The following is a 22660-nucleotide window of genomic DNA, read 5'->3' on the forward strand; positions in this document are numbered from 1 at the left end:
TGACTGTTACTGGCACTCGCACGTCTTACTCTGTCATCACAATGTAAGTGTTCAGATCTTGCTTATTTTCCCCTCAAATAACTGTCCTTCTTAGGATAGTCATCTCCAATCTAAATTGGCCATACAAAAGGAAGGTGAGAAACCTGGCTCTGATACGGATGTAGACGTGAATACATATTCCTACAGTCAACTGTGAGGCACTCATTGCCAATATTTGCGGTGGTGGAAGGTTTTGGAAGTGCTGGGCTATGTCATTCCTTGTGAAATCCATCCTCCCACAGCCCCATCACTTGACTCTTACCCGTTTCAATGTCCTGTGTTCCCCACCAGACAATCGGCAGGTTAGCAGGAATGGCCAGGGTTGCACCAGCCCTCCCTGCCACAACCAACCTAGTCCACAGTGCAGAAACAAAGCGCCATGCAGGAAAAACACCAATTAATTCCACTTTCATGGAGATACGGAGGGAAAGAAAGTGACAAAACCAATATTAGTTAGAAATGGGGATTATATGGAACCTTCTTGGCAGAATTAGTTTAGTGAGTCCCACGCAATTTGCTGGGAAAGCAAGTGAGCGAGGAAGAAACATTGGTTAGTAAGATACGACACACACACCTGGTAAGACAGATTTCAAGACAGACATTAAAATTGTACACAGGTAAACAGCCCATGAGCTGCCTCGGCTTTGAGGTGAGACAATGAACGCAGCTGACACGTTTTGAAATGTGCCTTCTGAATGATTTAAGATTGACAGGTGCAAATTTATAGACAGTTTTTCCTTTTTAAATTGAGTGCTCAAAAATATTCTTTAACATTTTGTAGATTTTTTTTTTTCCTTTGTTTCAATTTCAATTAAAAATCTTTCGCTCAGGAAGTTTTGCCACGTTGTTTTCAGATTTCTTGCAAACAATTAACTGGCACTTTTCAACCAGCCTTTGGGAGGGTGGGGGAGAGCCGTTCCTGTGCGAGCCACGTGGCACACAGAAAAGCCAGACCTTCTGGAGTGGAAGGACAAGCAAACAGAAGTGGAGAGATGAGACTGCAGGTTAGTTCTTGTCCTGCTGAAGAGACAGCTCGGCTAGGCTGCTTCTCACAAACACCAGAGGAACCTGACTTCCACACGGTACGGTCCCACGGATGAATGGTCGCTCACAGGTGAAAGCTGGGCTACCACCAGCCAGACATAGCACAGGAAGACTTTGACACATGTGGTTGCAAACACTGTTTGGAGGACATCCAAACCTAACACTGATTCTTCTAGCAATAACTGAGCACGATGCAAAGCTACAAAGGCAAGTGGGGCCTCGCACAGGCCCGGTGTGATCCAAAACAATGCCTGTAAATTCATCTGATGGGAGCAGCAAACAGCCTGTGAATCCAGGCCGAGGAGCGGCGCTTCACACTCTGGAGCACTGCTCTAAAGATTCCACTGTTGCCCTTCTCCCGCAGTATTAATTAATTTCCAGTGCATCTGACGCCTCAGTTCAACCCTCATTCCTGCTGCCCTTCTTCACAATACCTGCCTGCGACAGAGGAGACGCCCTGGCTACAGCAGAGATCACTGCTGTGTTCATGCTCTGGAGGATTTTGTCCCTGGGATGAAAAATGTGGATTAAAATCTCTCCAGAGCAGGGACACGCTGCTCGCACTCACACACCTCCAGGCGTACACACCTCGCAAGCACTCAGTGGCTGCCCCCATCCATGCACCAGCTGCCTTTCCTTCCTCCTGCCTCGCTGCCGGCCGCCGAGCACCCTCCCAGCCCTTGCCAGCTGCAGCAGATGTCCAGGCACGGCTGGGGATGTGGTTACACACAGGTTCGGAGCTGGCTGCACGCGCACGCACTCAAGGGTTGGCGACGACATCTTCCCCCACGGGGACAGGGAGGTACACAACGTGCACACAGAGCTGGCACGCCAGGACTCACACCTCACAGGGACACACACGGGTACCCGCGCACAGACCTCACACACACCCGAGAGCTGCAGCTCCCACGGCTTTTGGGACACACACAGAAGCCAAGAGACATTATGGCAGGCACTCACTTGGATTTGTTCTCCTCATAGTGAGCACTGGTCTTAATGTATCTGGCCAGTTCTATCTGCATATCGCCGAATAAAGGAACCACCTGCAGCTGCTGGAAAAGAAAACAAAAGAGAGTTGAAACACGGCAAAGAGCCCAAGTCCCAGCGCAACACAAGGGACTACAAAGTGGCATCCTGCATCTCTGAAGCTAGCAAGGTGCAAACCCAGGGTCATTTCACACCTAAGAGATGACCGAAAATGAGCACAAGTCTTTTTGTGCAAGGAAAACCACCCCCTGTGAGTGCTCTGGAACTCTGGCCTTGCCAAACCCAGCTAGTTACTGGCAGAACAGCAGTGCTGTAACCAGCCACAGGAAAGGCTCTTTTTACAACAAAAAGAGAGAAGCGTATTCCTGAACAGGGCTTACTGCCTCCCATCACAATCTTCCAAGAGAACAGAGGGGTAAAAAGCCAGCATGTTGGTATTTTGGCAGCAAGTTGCTGCAGCTCCCTTCAGTGGGGAGCTGTAGGCTACTTTGCTGCTTTATCTGCCAGAGATGTGGTGTTTTTCCCTGGGGACTCAGACTGTTCTTTGACACTCCGGCTGCTAGTGATGCGTCTTAAAATTTCTCCATGAAGAAAAAGACACAAGCAATGGCCGCCTGCAATATAACATGCTTTGCTTGCCTTTCACATCTCAGGAGGATCTGGATGGGAAATAAATTCAAAGTCCACTGAACATACCTCAAGTTCAGACAGGTCCCTGCTTCACTAAGCTTTCAGCTGCAAATAAATCCAACCAGCAGATACAAACAGTTCTTCAACAAAATCTGCAGTTTCAACTTCAGCCAGCTACAAAAGCCTTGCCCCAAAATACAGGGAAGATAGCAAATTCCCTGTTCTATTATCACATGCTTCTCTTCTCAGACTGGCTTGTGCAGAGGATGTGCAATGCTGTCATCAGGGATCCCCACTGGCAATTTCATAAAAGGTTTAGATGAAGGGGTAGTTCATTTTCACTACTCAAACCCCTAGTCAATCCATTAGAAATTCAATCAGAAGGCAATAAGCAGATGTACTACGAGGAGTAGTTGTCCTTTTCTTATTGAGATCTGACAGTCTGGAGTGGTACTTAACTGATTAGGTGAGACCACAGCAGATGTTGGACAAGTGCAGATAGAAAAAAAGCTGGGAAGGAGAAAGTTATTCCATGCAATGGAAGATATTTTACCTGATTCTCTGGCCCACAGTACTCTACAATGAACAGCAAATCTGTAGAGGACCAAACTCTACAGATTACACTAAGGATTTGATTTAAGCTGAGATTCAGTTGAATTAGCAAAGCTGAATCAGGGAAAACTCGAAAGACTTCAAGGGATCATGATAAATCACCTTCGCAAAGATGCAGTCCTCAACAATCTCCCTATCAACCAGAGGGCATTCAATCACTCCATTATCACTCTGTCCATGAGGTTATGGTGTCTGTTCATAGTTCCCTGCATGGGAGTTTGAGTCCTGCTCTCAGAACTGCCTCCAGGAGATGATACAAATTTGGGTAAATAGGTTCTTACTAGCTCAGGGTGAAGACGCAGCAGCTGGTACACTAACCTTCCATGAAACCAGCTATCTGGGCTCGCCCATCCCCGCCCCTCGCACAGACCTAGTGCATCATCCATAAATTGCAAGCTGGAGCCATAAGCAGGGAAGCAGCCTCTACCTCGTCACAACCACCGACCTCATCTTTCAGTATTCTCAGCAGCTCTCTGCGTAAAATGGCAAGAAAAAGCCACTCTGCTGAGGGTGAGGGGGAAGAAATGTTCTCGGCCCCACAAATATCACAATCTTCTCACTTTCCCTGATGTGGAGGAAACGTTGGAAAGAGCCACTGATCTTTCCATCTCAGGAAAAAGACTAATACAGTGGAGGATTCCGGAAGGACAGCTCAAGCTCAGCAGGTTTAAAAAGAACACTAATTGCTCCATCTGGGAAATTATTCTGCTATCCTCCCGCTATGCTCTTATCCTTTGCTGCCAATACATTCGTCCCTTGCCAGATCCCACCACGCTTCCTAGAGCTGACCCACCCCAAACCTGAGATGCCTCCTGTATCCAGCCTGTATGCAGAAGCCCTGGGAAGGATGTGTAATTCACCGCTGTGAATGCTGCGGGCAGTGCTGTGTAGGATCTCAGCCCTGGTGGCTGGCAGCCTGCATGCAGGGAAGCAACAGGGTTATCCCAAGTTTTTCTCATGCTGAGTGACCCTAGGCCAACGCAGTCTGGTCTCTAGCTGTGGACCAGCCCAGGGGCTGGATGTGGCTGCACATCTGCATGGGCAAAGGGAGGCTGCATGGCTGCTTCCCACCCCATCACTGGGAGCATCCAGGTCTCACCGGCCTTTTTCCAAAACTCAGATAAGAAAAAAAATGGTTCATCGAACCACCACATGAGCCCTTTGAGGAACTCTCTGAACACCTCCAAGTTCCAGCTGACACAAGTTCCCCCAAAACCTTGTTCTCTCCTACAGGGAGCACAGTTTATACACAAAATAAGACTGCCAGATCACATGTTGGCCAGCCAGCTGCATTCCTTGTCCCGCAGCTCAGCAGCTCACTGAGGGAAAGGGGACAGCAACCAACACCCACACGGATCTCAGCAAACCAGCTAGGTTTGCTGGTGGCCTAAAATGATGATACTCCTCAGGGGATTGCAAACTTGCCTCAGAAATGTGCAGAGATAGAAGCGGTGAGAGTCTGGCACACCCTTCCCCAATCCACAAAACAGACTCCTCATGTACCATCCCTGTCCTTAATCCCCTTAGAAGGGAGCAGTCAGAGCCACAGCGGCAGCCTGCTGCCCAGCAAGGGCGTGCAGGGCCCTTGGCTTCCACTCGCTCCTCAGACTCCAGCACCAGCGCCACGGGAGCAGAGCCAGCCCCGAGCAGTGCTCACACATCCACAGCCTTGCTGGCATCCAGGGCTGGCATTATTAGTCTCAGCCATACTGCAGCTCTGTGCCCATGCATGTTCACAGCAATCCCATTCTTCATCCTTCAGCCTAGATAATTTCTGCATCCTTTGGGTTTTTGGACCTGTAAATGAGTCCTGCGGTTCATGTTTCGCTGGCAGCACGTGCAATGGTACTGCTCAGTAATTAATTGGTCTGCAATAAACTCCAGCCTTACCCAGCCAGGTCACTGACCTTGAAGAATTTGTCTATTTTGCTAAGGTTGATTCTTTTCTTGGCATCCAACTTGTAAATGTTGCTGACATTCCCATCCATGAGATACAAGCCAAACCCCATCACCTGGAGGAGACAGAAAGGCTAGGTTTCATTAGTGTGAAGTCAGCAGCACAAGTAAAAGACAGTTCTCCATCACTTAGGATAAGGAAAGACCACTTCAGTCTCCTGTACCACATGAGATTCATGAGAAGACTGTATAAACGTGCACGCAACTGTAAGATGCACACAGTAGACAAAGGACACTCGATGGATTGCTTCTGTTTTCTGTGCAAAAACAGGATGCTCACTCTGCTAATTTGTTCCTCCTCTTTCCCACTTAACAACAACCCGGAAATCTTCTCCACCTAAAGATGAACATTTACTCCCAGAGAAGAATTGAAAACATTTAAAATATTCTCCTTGATTGATTTTTTTTCCCCTTTAATTCGGTACAAATGATTACAGATATTCAAACTACACACATTATCCTTCAAAGGACCTTAGTTGACTCATATGGTGGTAATGAGGTTCTCATGGTAATAGTGACTGAAACCACTGTAATAACTGACGTCTAGTAAGGAGAAATATTCAAAACAAGCAGGTACTTTGGCATGCTCATCTTGAGGGCTCTTTAGAGCCAGGAAACCAAACACGGAAGGATCTGCCTTCTGCAGGGAATAATCGCTGGGAACAGGCATCAAGTAGAAAATTCAGGGTTGCAAAGTTGTCAGCGATTTTGGCACGTCCCGTACAGTTATCCTGGTCAAGCCCATGATCCCACATATCCATGCACAACAGAAAAACTCCTTCAAACTCTGGAGAGCACAAGGCACCCACCGGTGCTTCCATTCACTGGCTAGAGACGACCACCATGCATATGCCTAGTCCCAGGCAGGCAGAGCTGCTGGCAACCTTGGGAAGGAGTCATGGAAAAGATAGAGGTGGAGATAGGGAAGAGCAGAGGAAAGGGAGAGAGGAAGATTTTTATATGGGAATATGAGAGAAGGCCAGAAAGGACAGGAGAGAAATGAGGGGAGAAGGTCCACGGAACAGAAGCAGCTCCTGGCACTGCCAAACAGAGGTGACTCTTCAGAGCACTAGGGTGGGACATCTCCAACCCACAGCCACAACCATTGTGTGCGGCCACAAAGAAGAGGTTAAAGAGGAGAAAATGGGAGGACTCGAGGTATGGCAGCAGAAGTAACAAAGTAACAGAGAAAGAAAGCAGGCAGGTATGCTGCTGGGTGCTGAGAGACTTCCCATCTCATAGGCACCAGTGTGTCCAGAGCACACTGGCCCTGCGGAGAAGGGATGCATGTAAACCCAAAGGAGGAAAAAGTACAGAAAATTAAGAGAAACATTGTCCTAAGAGGGAATTTTGTTTTACTGAAACAAAAGTGAAACTATGCACACACCCAGCCCCATAACTATGGCCAAATCTCACCTTTAAGAGCATGTGTTTCTCACTGGGAGTGAGATACATCTTGTTTTCATAGTAATCCACACAGATATTGACAATATCAGCCAGCAATTCTTCATAGCCAGGGATAACCTCTAGTTGTTGGTGCAGACACTGAAACATCAACAGGGAACACGTTATCCACATGGACGGAGAACACCAGGAACTAGTGGAGAAACACATTCGAAGGATTAAGAGCATAATGATAAGAGGCTTCTTAAAACATTGTATATGTGTGTTTTTAAAGTAACAAACGCCAGATTCACCTTGTGGTACCACCTTCCTTCTGCAGGACAGCTCTCCCCTTCAGACTGATCACAATACCCAAACGTCAGACAGCAAGACATAAACAGTCTGCCTTAGAAGCAGAATTTCTGACTCTCTCCTGTCTGTGCCGTATTTTACCTAATGAGCAGAAGCTATAGAACCTGTGGAGTGTGGAGGGCCCTAGGTCTGATCTGCAGTCTCCACACAGTCACAGAGATGGACTGGATGGATGGATTTCCTATGGAAAACAGAGGAAGAGTTTCCAGCAAAACCCTCCCCTCCAAGAGCTCTTCCTGCATCTTTTAGACCTTCATCCCTGTCTTGACACAGAGACCTTCAAAGCCACCCAGGGTAACCCATGAGAAGAAGATATTCTTAGAGTTACACAGCCTGACCCAAACACCATCAGAATCAGTGGCAACGAATGACCCAACAACTATTGCCTCAGCCTGGTCTGAAGTGCTGTCAGCCTTGGAGAGATCATTGTCTCTTTCTACCTACAGAAAGATTAACTGGTTCAGAGGAAAGGGACCTGCCTGTGTGATGCGGTTGTGGTTTGCCAGGAACATGGAGAGGTTCTGGGACTCCTGGATGGACTGAGGGTCTGCCATCTTCCGCAGAAACTGAGCAGCTCTGGAAGGGAGGAATTCAATGTTACCAAGCATCACTCACCCAACCTGAGACTCTCACCACCCATCTTCCCAGTTTTCACCTGCAGCTGCAACAATGCAGAAGTCTCAGACCCCCCTGCAGTACAGCTCTGCTCTATCCTTGTTTTACTAAAAGGGAACTGAAACATAGCGGGCTCAGAGGTTTGCCTAAACTCACAGAGAAAGCCTAAAACAGCACAGAAACCCAGCCTCCAGCCTCTTCATGTGCACACGACCCCACTGCTGGGCAGACCAGGCGCTTCCTTGCAAACCGGGCACAGTCCTGTCCCTGTTCCTGCTGCATCACTCCCTCTCACCTTTTGTAGGCAGAGTGGTCATTTTTGACACTGCACTTCATGTTCTTCAGCTCATCCAGGACGGCGAACATGTTAATGAACTTGCCCAGCGTGAGCAGGTAGGCCTCAGAGACAAAGTCCTTCCTCCGCTCAGCATGGCACAGGCGCTTCACCTCACTGCAGAACCGCTCAATAGCCTTGCGCTGGAAGGCAGTGGGACAGGGTCATCTCAGCAGCAGCTTGTGTGCAGATACCACACCACCGATGGGACCCTCCACCCACCCACCACCTCCTTCCTTTAACAAAAGCATTTTTTCTGCTGGGGATTGAAGCTCCAGGGTTCATCTCCACAGTCGCCATGAAACAAAGCAGCATTACAAACCAGTGCAAACATCCTCACTGCTGAAAGGAAGCTCAAACTCTCTATTTCTGCCTTCTTCAAGTGTGGGGTGTTCTGCAAAATCAGGCTTCAGTTTTTCAGGTGGGGCTTAAAGACCTCATAGGACATAAAACCTAAAAAGTATGGTGAAACTCAGCTGCAGCCAGTTATAAATGCAGGCAGTGATGGGGACAGGTCCCTGGAGCCCTCAGCACCTCTGTGTCTGCCATGTGGTCATTGCTCTGTTGGGATCTAAGTGTATTATTTTGTCAAGTGCTTTAAGCATAGCAACTGCCTAATTTAGGCTTTGGTGCTCTTTGCCAGCTGACCCTAGTTTAGGGGGCTGTGAGCAATCTCCCTGTTCCTGCTAGCACAGCAGGATGGCATCCAGCTGCAGCCCGCCCAAGGTACCAGGTGCATCACTGGCCCTCAGCTCCTCCTGGCTTTGCTTCAGAGGAAAGAGAACAGTGAACTGTGCAGTTGCTGGTGCAGAAACAGCTCTTCACATCCACCAGACAATACTCTAGAAAAACAGGAGTCTGCATCTCCCATTAGCCCCACACAGGGGGAATATGGTCCTCAGAGGCTTAGGTATGCTCATTCCCAATCTGCATGCAAGATTTCAGGACACAGGAGCAAGGGAAACACAGCTTTTCCTTTTGATAGGTCTTGGGCATCTGCTGGTGGCTGCAAGGAAGAGACCTAACAGGGGGCTGGAGGGCACTCCAGGCTGGCCTGGCAGGCAAGGACACCACAGCTTTGCTTAGGATAAGACAACACCACAGTAATAAAGTATTTTTGCCTCTCTTCTCAACCACTTACCTGAAAATACATGAACTTCATAAGCTTGGTGACTTCTGGCTCCAGGACTTCCACTGTTTTCTCATAAATCTCCACTCGGTTTGGCTGTTCATTGCATTTCACCTGCGTAGCAAAGACAAATCATCCTTGTCAGCATCAGGGGTTTTAACACAGCTGTGGACTGCAATGGCCACCACATTCTGTTTGTTTCACAGTGAATCCTGTCCACATCTGAAGACAACGGAGGAACCTGAGAGGGAGCTTGTTCTCAAGGCAGTAGGTGACAGCAGAAGGGGCTATTTCTCAGATGTGAAATTCCCTCTATGCATTGTAAGCAGGCACAATCCTGACTCTGAGAAATCGAAGTCTTCTAATGCATTTGTCTGGGGTGGAGCAGATGCAATATGGAGCCTGGACTTGCTACACAATGTGGGAGTGTTATGCCATAAAGTTATCTGAGGCTTTGTGTTGCAAATTCCATGGACACACAAGGCACTAGGCTATGGCTCTGCTATAGCCTCACAGGAATAATTTTGCTTCTGGTGCTGACTTGTTAAAAATCCCTGGGCTTATACGTGGCTAGCAGCAATGAAGCCAGCCACCTTCACTGGAATCCTTGGAAGCTACATTTAAGGACTTCTCCAGTTGTCATCCATTCCATATCCAAACAGGTACTTGCAGTTGTTACCAAACTCTAAGGAAAAAAACCCAGCTGCCCAAGGCAATGCATCCTGCTGCCCTCCTCTGGGTTTAGTTTCCAGTTGCTGCTGACACAAGGCTGGGATGGGGATGACAGCTCTGATGCAAATTTAGTAGCCCAACAGCTGATGCACAGGTCACACGGGGCCAAATCAGCTGGCTTTACCTGTGGGAAGCTGCAAAAGTAACTTTGCCCTCTCTCTAGTGGGGAATCTAAAGTCCCTGCCCTGGTGTTCGACACTGTAGTCAGGCGATATTGTGAGGATGCAGCTCACAGCAGGGAGGAGTGGGCCTTGGTCCTTTGCCTGCAAAACCACAGACCCTGCTGTAGCACAGGGAGGGATACACGACCGGACAGCGAGGCTGCGCGGAGGCTGAGAATAGGACCCATGGCCGCAGCCATGTGCCCCAGGGCAAAGCGCAGGGGTCATCGCAAGATCAAATCTAGTAGATCTGTCAACAAACCCTCTGCCGTATTGTTCCCTGCTCCTCTGTCACACACAGCACCGCCTGCAGCCCTGGGGGGAAGGATGGGGCAGATGGCAGGGACCCCATGAGCTGCACTCAGAAAAGCACAAATGATGCAGGGGTGACCAGGATGGGAGGACAGTAAAATGTCAAATCAGATGATCAGTAGCAGTGTCTTGCCATCAGCACAGCCATGGTCTGCCTTCTTCTAGCATAGCCATGAGAGGCAATAGCAGCACAGCATCAAATATAAATGGGAGATAAGCAAATACCCAAACACCAGCAGAAATCTCCCCATGGCAGGGTCTTATGAGACCATCAGCAGAGAATAACCCAAAGGGAACTGAGGTTTGACCTTTCCTACGGAATTACAAACACAAACATTGTCAGCCATGTGGAAATATTTTTTTCCTGGCTCCACAGAAGCGCTGCAAAACTCTTTTATCCGTAGGGTTAATCGAAGTGCACTGAACTTGCCCCGATGCACTGTCAGTTGGTGTTTTTGCAGTGATCCAGCATGCATTCACATTGCGGAAGACAAGCTCTGAGACAGAGTCTGAATCATTTTCAGGGGGCCACGTGGTAACCTTACTCATATCTGGAGGTGTTTGCAGGATGATGCCACTGAAATTCAGGTTGGAAACAGAAGAACTAGGAAACAGTTGAAGCAAAACTAACAGTAGGGGAGGAGAACAGTTAAATGTCGGGGTACATCAGGACTTTCAGGTATATCAGCAGAAAAAAAAAGGGCATTTGGGGAAATGTTTCTGGCATATTGAAGTGCTCCTTCATGCATCCTTGCAAAACATCAACAATTCTGGGGCTTCTTTAGGAGCCGAGAGAGCACTGCAGCCTGGGCAGCAGTTTGGAATGCTACAACCTGCCCCAGCTGCCTCATTTGCTCTGTGCAGATCAGGGAGAGCCTGTGTCTGCCACGGCTTACGGGGACTCACTGTTCTCACCTCAGGCTGCCTCAAGCTTCTTCTCCACACAACACAGAAGTCCCACTTGGCACTGCAGCAACTTGTAACTGAAGTCGAAGTCCCTGATACAACATTATGGTATCAGGAAAGTATGATATAAACTAGATCTTTATGATTTTATTGTCAAATTCCAAAACCTAACTGTCTTTGCCTAACGCACGCTCCATCTCCCCACGACATGAGAGAGAAACATATTCGAGCACTCTACCAGGAAGGAAATAACCACACTGTTTTAATGAAACCAAAGGCTACCTGTTCTCCAAACAGAGAAGTGGATAAAGACCCAACTGGCAAAACACAGCACTATCCCAAGTACCGTGCTGGATGACAGCTGTGCTCAGCTGAATGCTGCTACCAGCTGTAGAACAAACAAGCTGGGTTGAAATATCCTCAGGTGTGACGCTTTGGGGAGCAGGGGAGGGCCTTGTGAAACCAGGAAATGTATATAAGGCAGCCGGCTCACAGGGAGCGTGACTGAGGTGGGGGGTATTGTTAGAAGGTTTTTGAGAATGGAGTTTTTGTATACATGAGTGTGCAGAGCAGGTGTCCTTTGCTAGGCGTAGCAGTATAGAGCTGCTTCTGAAATGGCTACGAGCTGCTGAGATTGGTAGTCAAGACTTCAGTGGGGAGAGAACAATCTGAAGGGTCAATGATCTCTCTTTTCAAACTTTCTGTCTGCTTCAATCTTCCCTGTTTTTCTGCCTCCAGTCCAAACCCATACTGAAGGCTAAACCAAGTAGGTGCTCTGGGAACACCTCTGCCCGACAAGGGCCCTGGTACCTGGGGGATAGCTCGTGAGCAGCTCCTCCATGTGTAAAGCATCACGGCATATTCATGACCTTCTTCCAGCATTTCATTCTGAAAGACAGAGAGACGTTACTCGAGTTGGGGGGCAGCGCATGCGCTGCAGGCTCCGTATCGCTGGGGCAGAGCCCACGGGACTCACCATGCTGGAGTGCACTGTCGCCTGCTCGATGTACCTCGCAATGCCAGTCACGAAGGCATTTCTGTCTTCAAAGTTTGTGTCAAAATTAGCCTGTGGGTGAAATGGAGAGATGAGGATTAAAATACTGCTACTTATTTGCTCACCTGATACAGCCCGGTATGAGATGTATTGGCAAAAGACAGAAACAGGAGGGCTCCTGGGATACAGGAGTGACTTATGAACTACTTCAGGTGCTGCACCTCTAGATCTGAAATAGACTCATTCATGCAGCCTGTGATGCTTCTGAATCACACGTACATTAGAAGAAATTCTGCAGATTATATGTGTGAAAATATGGCAATCAAGGCTGATGAACCCTTGCAAAATCAAGTCAAACCATATGGGAATCAGTTACAGGGAATTGCAGCCTCACCGGGAAACAAACCTACAGCAATTATTCTAGGGATTTTAGCTTGGTAACTCAAAGACAGATGCAGCCTCATTAATTCCTATTTGTGCCCTGGCTGCTAGGGGAAGACCACATCCTGTCAGCAGGAATTGCAGAGAATAAACACTGAGAAAGGTCAGGGAACTGGATGTCTGGAAAACATAAATATTAAAGTCAGCACTCATCCAGACGCTATTATCAGCACTAGTGTTGCTCTTGAAAGAAGATGCTTTGGGAGAGCAGTTGTTTTGGAAGTCGAGCTGTTGCTTAGTGTCGGGACAGTGGAATGAGAAAGTGCAGAGTGAGGAGAGGATGACAAAAGCAGCTCCTCAGCCTCTCTGCAGTGAGTGCCTATTCACACGCTGTGCATTCAGGTAATTTCCTCTGCGAAGGCTGGCTGATGGTTTCTGCTAGAGGGCAGAGTGCACAGAGTCCCAGGCACCCAGAGCTGCTCCTTGCAATGACATTAGCATTGTGGCTCACCTCAATAACTGATTTCCTGAGTAGGAAAAGCTAGGATGCAGACCACAGGGGTCCTCTTAGTGCCTCAAAAACATTATATGTGACTAATGTGACAACACAAGCTGAGGCTGCATATGCATTTCTGGCTTGCAAGGGAGAGGGTTACATACAAACCAAGTATGAGTCTTGGCCAATATCTCTAGACCCAGTTTAGTGGAGGTTTTTGGGTCTGGCTGTGTGCACACAGTTGTGGCCCTGAAAGGAGGCTGTGCCATAAGACTGGAGCCTGAGTCTCTCACAGAACACAAGCCAGCAAAGAGTAGAAATGATTTAAAGAAGAGATAAGCAAAAACGATATCAAGATTCTTCAGGGAGAGCTTAAGTTTGAGCAGTTCAGAACTTCCTTTGTGTCTGATAACCGTAAAGATACCAACTCTACTGAACGAGGCCACAGTCTGACCTGCTGAAAGAGATACTGTAATTTCAGACCCCTGCATACACAGTACTGCAATCACAGTGAGGGTGTGTTTATACACCGCCACGGGTAAGCGATGGGTTCAGGAATGGCAGGATGGAGAAAGTAACCCCACATTATATTTATCCGTGGGTGTGTGCTATAGGGCAGGGTGTGGTGGCCAAGCAGCTGAGGGCACCCCACCGCGAATCCAAAAGCAGGAGGTTGAGCCTCACCCTGGGCTCATGCCAAGCTCAGCTTGGTCAGTGCAGCTGCAGCTAAATCTGTGGTTGTTGAAGGCAGAGAAGCAATTGTAGCGACTGCCCTCCTATGCATGCGATCAGGTCCCCAGACCGGCAGCTCCAGCTGTGCAAGCAGCACAGGCCAGCCAAAGTCAGGCAGAACTTCGATTCTGACCTACTTAGATGCATGTACTACCATAAAGAGGCAGCACAGAAATATGTGCACAATAAAACATTGCTGAGAACTTTCTGCTGTTATCACAAATCTTATCTCCTGCTTCTTACCCATTTATGTACTCCGCTCCTCATTTTTAACCTCCCTATGTCCCGCTCAGCCTTAAAGATCACTTCCACCAATCTCTAGCACTTTCCTTTCAAAGCCTTTGGGAACAGATTAGTGGCTAGATCTGTTCTGACCATTTCCTTAAACATAGTGAACCCAGAATATTTTTGGACAGTTTTCACAGCAACACGTGCTCCTATGCTTCTCATGAGCTATTGGAACAACCCTCCCTGCCCCACCATCTCTGGGAGCTGAAGGTACCTGGTACATGATGGAGGATGGAGGCGGTTCGATGCATGGCTGCTGGTCTGGCAGAGGCAGCTCCTCCAGCAAGTCCACGTTGGACAAGGCATCCTCTAACGTGACGTGAGTGGTCATGGTTCTGGATGTTCAGTTTCCACGCTAAATCCAAAGGAAAAGAGAGAGTGATAGACAGACAACAGCCAGAAGACTGAGTGGGAGAGCACCAAAGGACAAAACTAGAGCCACGACTGGCTGGCACTGCAGGAGACATCATCCCGGTTGATCTCGTTTTAGTTTTCTTGTGTGTTTAACCTACGTCTCCATGTGATCTCTCCTTCTATGATTCATCAGCAGAGTAAGAATGCAGAATAAGAGGAACACAACCATTCACCCATGCCCTTCTCTGCTTAACTCTATGCAAAACTGCCTAAGACAGAGCACTGCTGGGTGCTGCAGTGCAGCTTCAGGAGACCCGAGTGAAAGCGTGTGATCCAAAATGCAAAGTGGTGCTATCAAAAATATCTCTTGAAACAGCGTGATTAGAAAAGTATGACCAATGCTGACACTCACATGCTCTCCTTATACACATGAACAGCGCTGGAAACTGTAAACAACAAGTTACGTTCTCCAAGGTGAACCAGAAAGGATGGAGTGCTGCACAGACAGGCTGTGGCACTGCAAGCAGCAAAAAAGAAGCTGCTGTTAAAATTTTTCCCTGTTTTTACCATATGCGTGGTATCCCCTGCCCAGTCCCAGCCTGCTGTGGAGCAGACAACTGTGCCAGTTGCATGTAAAATAAAGAGCAAAGGAAAACACCCCGCTTACCCTAATGAGAGCCCCAGGACAAATCTCTACTTCCCTTAACTCCTTCGCCATTCACCTTTGCTTAAGAGCACAAGCATGGAGGGATGGGCTGTTGTTACCCACGCTGAGCCGCTTGTATAATCACACCCACAGGGCTTCCCCAGTTAGTACCTAACCCATGTGCAATAGCTGTGACCAACCTAGAGCTTGTGTCTCCTAGAAAAAAACTGCTGCATTTAAGCATTTGCAGAGAGAGAACTCACTTTACATACTGACATGTCATTCAATTAGCAAATCGGCCCCCCAGATTCTGTCTAGCTTCAAATGTGAGCCATCGAATTTTATCATTCTAATCTACAAGACAGTGGAGCTCTCTATTATCAAAATTCCCATCAAGATACTCACATATTTATAATACACCCTGCAACCTTTGCTCAGGCAAGTGGACTGAGCTCTTTGCCTGCCATGTTACAGAGCAGATTTTCCAGTCCTTTCATCATCTCTTTGGCTGTCCTCTAACCTTGATCTAATTTTGCAACTTTTTTGCTGAAGTGCAACCATGGTAGCAGAACATGGGGCTCCAGCAGTGTCTGACAGAAGCGCCAGGTACAGCCCCAAGGTAGCCTACCTCCTCCTGTACAATCATAGTCAGTTCCTCTGTTTGCAACAGCACCTCCATAGGCACTCATATATAGCTGATTACCTCCTACAAATTCCTTAGGTTCTTTTTCTTTTTTAAGTGAGTCACTGTTTCCAAGAATATGTGTTCGCTTTTCATTTCCAGCACTGAGAGCATGGAAGGACAATGACTTCGGGATATCCATAGACAGGCACACAATAACCTGGCAAGGACCATGACCAAAGGGGATGCGCACTGTGTGCACTCTTGGAGCAGCTTCGTGTTGGGTGATGAGAGGGACAAGTCTGGTATGGTGCCCTTTATCATCATCTCTGCCTGCATGCATGGGCTGAGAGAATATGTATGAGCCTGGTAAAACTCATTCCACCTCCACAAACGCCTCCCCGAGGTATCCAGCAGCTGAGAAACAGGCTTGGTTATACCTACAGCTGGAGCACCATAGCATAAGTGCCTGGAGAATAAACAATCTCAAGCAGCCTTTTTACTACATGCTCAAGTTTCTGTTTCCTTCTTCGCCCTGCTCTGCTAAAATAGTTTCCTGTTACAAATTGTAGCAACTGTCAAAACCAAACATTACCTCCCTGCACACCACAGGCAGCAACAGCTTCCTCCCTGCCCCACTCTGTGCCTGGTGGGTGGCTCATCTGGCCCAGCCCCATGGACCTCCTCAGTTGCCCAGCGCTTGCCATCACCCTCCATCCAGTACCTCAAGACTCTCCTCTGGCTTCCCAGAACACCACCCCGGGAACGTCCCTGCCCCAGAGATCTTGGACTCCAACAGAGGAAGAGAGGCAGCATGTAGAAATACATGAACAGAAAAGGAAGCGTCAAGCCATGGTGAGCAAGCAGTGCAATTGGCTATCAGCCCACCCCACGCTTCACCACGGCTGAGCGCAAGAGTCCAAACACAGACGGAAAAACTACACAGACTTTGGAGGTTAAAGGGATGAGTCTTTATGAGGACTCCTGATTTCAATTCTATTCTTTCTTAAGTCCAAGAGCAAAACCGACAGAAGCCAAGAGGTAAAGCACGATCTGCTGGGACTTCCCTTAGGTCTCATACCTGTAGTGCACTGTGACAGACAGCAACCTCACAGCCAGAGTGCGCGATGGAGGAGGGGTTACTGGTCCAGGGTGGGCAGATCTGGATCCTCACATCGGATCAGCCACGGAGGAGCAGTCCCAAGCAATCCCCATCTGCCACGCTGTGGCCCCTCACCTGCTCCCCTTGCCCTGCACCCTCCTCAGGGTGCCTGTAGGGCTGGCAAGGGTCCTGCTCTTGGTTGGGCTCCACTGCCAGAAGTAAACACCCAGCTGTTAGAGAGGTTGTGCACTGGTACAAAGGCTGAGGAAGACGCTGGAAGCATCAGCAATTGCTTGGCCCAGCCCATGGGGCGCTGCATGGTGTCTCCTCACCATGGGGGCTGCCCAGGAGAGGCGAAAGGGGAAGTCCCACTGCCAGAGACCACCTGCCCTCCTTCACCTTCCTGCAATGAGGTTTCTAACACAAATGTGCTAGAGCTGCTGCAGCAAATCCTGGTTCATCCCCTCAGTCCAGCAATAAGTGGGACAGCCATCAGGTAAAGTGGTGGCGACCAAGTGATTTCAGCCTGAGGAAGATCGGAATCCCTGGGACACGCATCAGAAAGTCCCCATTAAGCCTTAACTGCCACCAACCACCTGAGCCTCAGAGCAGGGGCAGCCACAGCGGGAAGAGGAGAGTCCACCCATGTTTGTGGTTTGCTGATGGTGCTCTGGTGCACCTGGTTTGGAGCAGGGGGCCACATCACCCAGGAACAGCACAGCAGCCTGCCCAAGAACAGGGCTGTTTTGCTGCTGTGACACGTGCACAGCGGAGCAAGGGTTTCTCTCATGCACAGGAAGCACATCCTGCCTGCATCGACTGAAACACAGCCACACAGGCTGCTGGGAGCCATCTAATGGCTCTTCTCCATATCCCACCGGTGCTCAGAGAAGCCAAAGTCCCTCCAGTCCTACCTGTTTTGGCACCTGAATGTAAGCCTAGCAGGAGCCAACCCCACCCCAGTGAAAACGTGGAAAAGAAATGCAGCCACCACGTTTGCCTCTTCTGTGAATGAGCATCGGTGCTAATGAGTGCTGCCCACACTTTCTACCCATCTACTGTAGAAACTTCCTCTCCCCATCCCATATATCAACCGTAACACCTTTGGGCATCTCTTACATCTTCTAAAGCCAAACAACCACACAGAGGCTCTGGGGCTTTTGGACGCTGCAGGGAGATAGCCATGTGGAGGTGAGGTCCACGCACAGAGCACAGCCTCACCACCTCAAAATGGAAATTAGGAGTTCCCGAAACGGCGACTATACTGTGGTAGCAGATTTAACAGACAGCATAGGAAGGCTTTAAGAAGGAGCAGAGATGGACATCCCAGATGTCTGAACTTGCAGGGCAGGTCCTACCTTCCCCACCAAATGTTTGCCCAGAAGTATTGGTAAAATATCATCCTCTTTGCAGCGAAAGGAACAAAGATGTCTTTATTGTTAGAGCAGCTTGGTGGAACAAAGGAAGACTTTAAAAAGTGATTCTATAATGAGTAGTTGTATGCACGTGCGCTCAGCTTCGAAGCTGCACAGTTGAGAACTCTGGGGAAGTGGCATGGGCTGTTTCAGTTTTTCAGCTCACTTGCACCAACAGACTCACACTAAAGCGGCAGTAGCTACCAGAAGCGTGAAAAAAAGGCAAGAAAAAATGGGAATTGCCCAGGAGATTGGCCATAAGACAGGGTCCATGCCCTGCAAGACTGGTGTGAGATGAGCAGGAAGATGACTTTTGCTGGAGAGACGGCAATACAGAGAAGGAGGACAAACTTCCCCTGAGGATCTGGGGTTCTTTAGTTCTGATGCCCAGTCCCTGGGTAACCTGGAAAGGTCACTTAATTTATTTTTGCCCCTGTGGTAATGCTCTTACTCCAAAATAGCATTTAACCCGTGGTCAGGAAGCATCCTGGCCCAACACATACCCCAACAGACTGATGTCTCATTGCACAAAAGCAGAGCATTTCTGGTACCCACTGCCTTACAGGAAGAGGAGGGTAGACGCTCCTGGCCATCAATGTATTTCTAGTCAAGAAGAATAACTTCAGGGTGCAAAACCTTACTTTGACTCTTGCCTAAAATGCATGAGATCAAAGTCCCCAGTGTCTTAGGTTGCACATCATCAACCCCTTCTCTCATGCTGTAAGAATTGTCAATTGCAACCACTACCGCGGTCAGGAGGTTCTTTGCAGGAGCAAATAAACACAGCCAGGATGTGCCAGGCTGGCAGAGCTGGGCTCCTGCCCTACACAGACACAGATGTTAATAACCATGAAATTACCCTTCCCATGAAAGGAGGAAGCCAAACAGCACAACTCCTGAAGCAGTTTCTCTGTACCTCTGCTCTACATTTTCTGCCATTCCATGAGGGCTGCGTTCCAGGCATTTATGCTGTCCTTCTCTCTCAGCAACACAATTATTTAATTTATTTCCTTTAGAATAACTTCATCGTTTTTTTTTCTGATGCCAAAGAGGGTCAAGAAAGGAGGCAGGTATAGGAAGTTACATTTGAAAGATAGTAGAGAAATTTAGAGCAAGTTTTTGAGCAACCCAGTTGCTGACAGTTAAAGCGCTTCTTGGGAAACTAAATCATAAAGGACAGTATTGTCAATAGTTAGCCAATTATGCCAATTATTGATCTACCAGAAATTATCTTCCTATTTTTCACACAAAGATGATAATTGTTAATAAAATTATTATCACTATATCAGCATAGTCTGCTTTGCTGAAGAGACCCTGGTCAGGAAACTGAAGATTTTCCCATATTCCTTGGGCTTCATTAATAATAATTAACAGAGAAAAGCAGAAAATAATTATCCTCTGCAGGGCATCGCCCTAAAATTATACAGCTGTGGCAGACACCAAAATACGGGGCTCGTCACCCATCTCAGGGACTAACCCAGGGTAACTGTCATCACACAGAACACGAGGGGCTGTCTTCTTTCAGGGCAGGAGGGGTGCAGAGGGTTTAGCGACTCAGCCTAATTCTACAAAATCTTTGTGATCCATCCCCTCCCGGTCAGGAACCCCCCCTGGAAAGCGGCAGATGGCAAAGGGGGACAAGCTCTGCTGCTGGCAGCGTCCTGTGACCACACACACACACAACCGCCACCCTTCCCCCTTCTCCAAAACAACCCTGAGCAAGCAGGGAGGTTTTAGTATGCGCCTCTTTTTCTTCTCCTCATTCCTTCCCGGTCTTCCCAACCCACGGAAATTTCCTGCAGCCCCCCTGCCTCCCTTCCCCGGCGGGATGCGGCTGGCACCACGCGTTTCCAGCATCCTCGGGTGGAAAGTTCAGCACAAAGAAACGCTCCGCGGGGCGCACCTTGCTTACAACGGTCTCACGCACGGGAAAGGCGGCGGGTTTGGAAGGGAAAGGATGTGCCAGCTCCAACCGACGCCAAAGCGCGACCCCGCGGGCGCAGCTAGGGACCGTGGCCCCCCACCCTGCCTTCCTCCTCCCCCAGAGGCGCCGTATTTTCACGCCACGGGCGATCCGGGCGCTGCTCGGGAGCTCCCACCGGGGCCACCTTCAGCTCCTGGCCCGGCGCTGCCACTCCTCCATCATCTCCTCCATCCCTTTCTCCCTGCATCAAGCATCACCGTCACCCCGGCTCGGCTGAGCGCTGCCCCTGCTGCCCGCAGCCCCTCTCCCCCTGCCCTGAGCTTGCGCAGCCGGAGTGCGGGGGGAAAAAAGGGATTTCAGCTATTTTTTCTTTTCTTTTTTTTTTTTTTCCTTTTTTTTTTTTTTTTCTCCCGGAGAGGCTGAATGCTGCAGGTAGCTCTAAGCATTATGGGATACATCCCCGCACATCCCGGCTCGCCGCGGCCTCCCGCATTCCCTCTGCCCAGGGCCGGCAGCACCTGCCCCCCTGCTGCCCCCTCGTCGCGGGGGGACGGGGAGGGAGAGAAGGAGGGGGGGATGGAGAAAGGGAGGGGAGAAAGGAGAGAGGGAGGGGGGAATGAGGGGAGGAATGAGGGGAGGAGGGAGAGAGGAAGGGATGGAGGGAGAGAGGGAAGGATGGATGGAGAAAGGGATGGAAGGAGAGAGGAAGGGATGGAGGGAGAGAGGAGGGGATGGAGGAGGAGAGGGAGGGATGGAGGAGGAGAGGGAGGGATGGGGGAGGCTGCGCATCCCCCCGCCGCGCCGCTCACCTGGCGAGCCGCGGGCTGCGATGCTCCGCGCCGCGGGATGCTCCGCGCCGCCCGCACAAAGAGCAGGAAATGGCTGCAGCAAGTGCACTTCCGCGGCTCTCCGCCGGCCCCTCCGCACGGCGGCAGGGGGGAGCCCCGGCTCCTCCCCCGGGCAGCGCGGGGGATGCGCAGCGGGAGCGCATCCAGCACCCCGCATCCCGCACACCTCCCCGCCCCGGGGGTGAAGGCTGAGGGGCAGCAGCGGTGGGGAACGGGAGGACCACCGGTCCCCCCGATGATCGGAGGGTCAGGGCTCGAGGCTGGGTCCCCGAGAGGGTAAAGCAGGCTGGGGCTCTGCACCCCCCGCTGCTGTGCCTGCTGGGTCTCAGGTATTCAGCCTCTCTTCCCCCCGGAGGACCGGTACCGTGCTTGGGTTTTAACTAGAATATTAATAAAAGCCCTGTTTATGGACTGCATATAAAGCCTTGGATCACAGAGCTTATAAGAGACCAAAATCAGAAGGCGATGCTTGTGCACAGAGCTCCAAGCCTCTTCAGAGTCAGCACCGTATCCAAAAGATCTTCCTTTTGGCATCTGACATTTCTTCAGGAAGAAGTTTCCAGTCCCGCTCATGCTGCAATACAGCTCTTCAGATCTGCTGTGGAATCTAAACCTCTTGCAGCTTTCAGAGGAATATCACCTCGTGGTGATTGATGGAAACCGTGTACAGGGCCTTCATTTGTTTTTCTGCAGCCCTCGGCTCCTGATGCTGCTGTTTGTTTATTAAAGGCATTGGTGGGTACCCAAAGACAGTTGAAAGTCTAGATACAGGCTTAGATATATTTCCTTGGCAGACCTGTCAGTGTCCTTTTCCTGAGGATCAGCCAATGCTAAAAATGAACTGCCACCTGGCCCTTTGTGGATTAGAGATTAGACCCCTCTGGATTCCTTAGAGACAGCTGCTCTGCTGTCCATGCTGATATAGGGCTGAGCTTGGTTCCCATGGGCTTTTGTTGGCTCCATAAGGAAGTCTGGATACCAGGTTTACACTGTGGCTCTGCTTCCACAGGTTGAGTGGATGCCATGGGCTGAGGGTCTGCAAACTCCAGAAGCAGGAAGGCGGTCTTAGAAAAGATTGTTGTTTTAATGGACAAGAGCATACCTGAAAATATCTGTCGACAGTGTTTTTGGGAGTAGAATCTTCACCTTTCGTGCATGGCATTTTTTCTATCTCACTTTTAACTGGAACATTTTGTAGCCATCACTTCACCTTTCATTATTTATTGCTTGTCAGAAAAAATCAGTAAATGAGCATTGTTGCTGCAGGTCCAAAAGATTTAACAGCTAATATTTTTCTGAGGTTGCAGGTGAAACAAGGTCAGCTCAAGAAAACTGTGGCAGTGAAATCTGCTATGGAATTCCTTTGCACAGCTTAATCTGCTCCCATTATCAGTCAGGCTCAAGGGGATGGGATTTCCATGAATGTTATGATATTATTTTAGTTTTCTACTCTAGGTTGTCTTAGATCATAGAATAATAGAATGAACTTCTCTGCATCTGCCTTACAGGCTGGGAAGAACGGCAGCGAGGAACAGGCCCCGTACGGCCGCGGACACAGGAATATCTGCATCAGCTGGTTATGTGTGGAGGGGGAAGATAACATGAGGGTGGGGTGAGATCAACAGAAGAATATACACAAATATGAA

At 49.3% G+C, this 22660-nt stretch overlaps 1 protein-coding gene across 3 annotated transcripts in view; it reads right to left on the bottom strand.

Annotated features, from left to right (window-relative positions):
- Window positions 1-21132, bottom strand: part of CYFIP2 (cytoplasmic FMR1 interacting protein 2) — a 54877-nt gene extending 33745 nt beyond the window's left edge. For 2 of the 3 annotated variants that reach the window (XM_054079576.1, XM_054079574.1), the window contains exons 1-10: window positions 20976-21132; window positions 14318-14458; window positions 12189-12278; window positions 12023-12100; window positions 9114-9215; window positions 7934-8115; window positions 7503-7599; window positions 6685-6813; window positions 5220-5324; window positions 2044-2135 (exon numbers count right to left, since the gene is read on the bottom strand). In XM_054079576.1, the coding sequence (XP_053935551.1) occupies window positions 2044-2135; window positions 5220-5324; window positions 6685-6813; window positions 7503-7599; window positions 7934-8115; window positions 9114-9215; window positions 12023-12100; window positions 12189-12278; window positions 14318-14434 (992 nt within the window). In that variant the 5' untranslated portion in view covers window positions 14435-14458; window positions 20976-21132. The remainder of the gene's footprint in view (window positions 1-2043; window positions 2136-5219; window positions 5325-6684; window positions 6814-7502; window positions 7600-7933; window positions 8116-9113; window positions 9216-12022; window positions 12101-12188; window positions 12279-14317; window positions 14459-20975) is intronic. The other variant, XM_054079575.1, reaches the window with a different exon arrangement.
- Window positions 21133-22660: the final 1528 nt, after the last annotated feature.

This window comes from Cuculus canorus, chromosome 14 (genome assembly GCF_017976375.1).
Source record: "Cuculus canorus isolate bCucCan1 chromosome 14, bCucCan1.pri, whole genome shotgun sequence".
Lineage (NCBI taxonomy): Eukaryota > Metazoa > Chordata > Aves > Cuculiformes > Cuculidae > Cuculus > Cuculus canorus.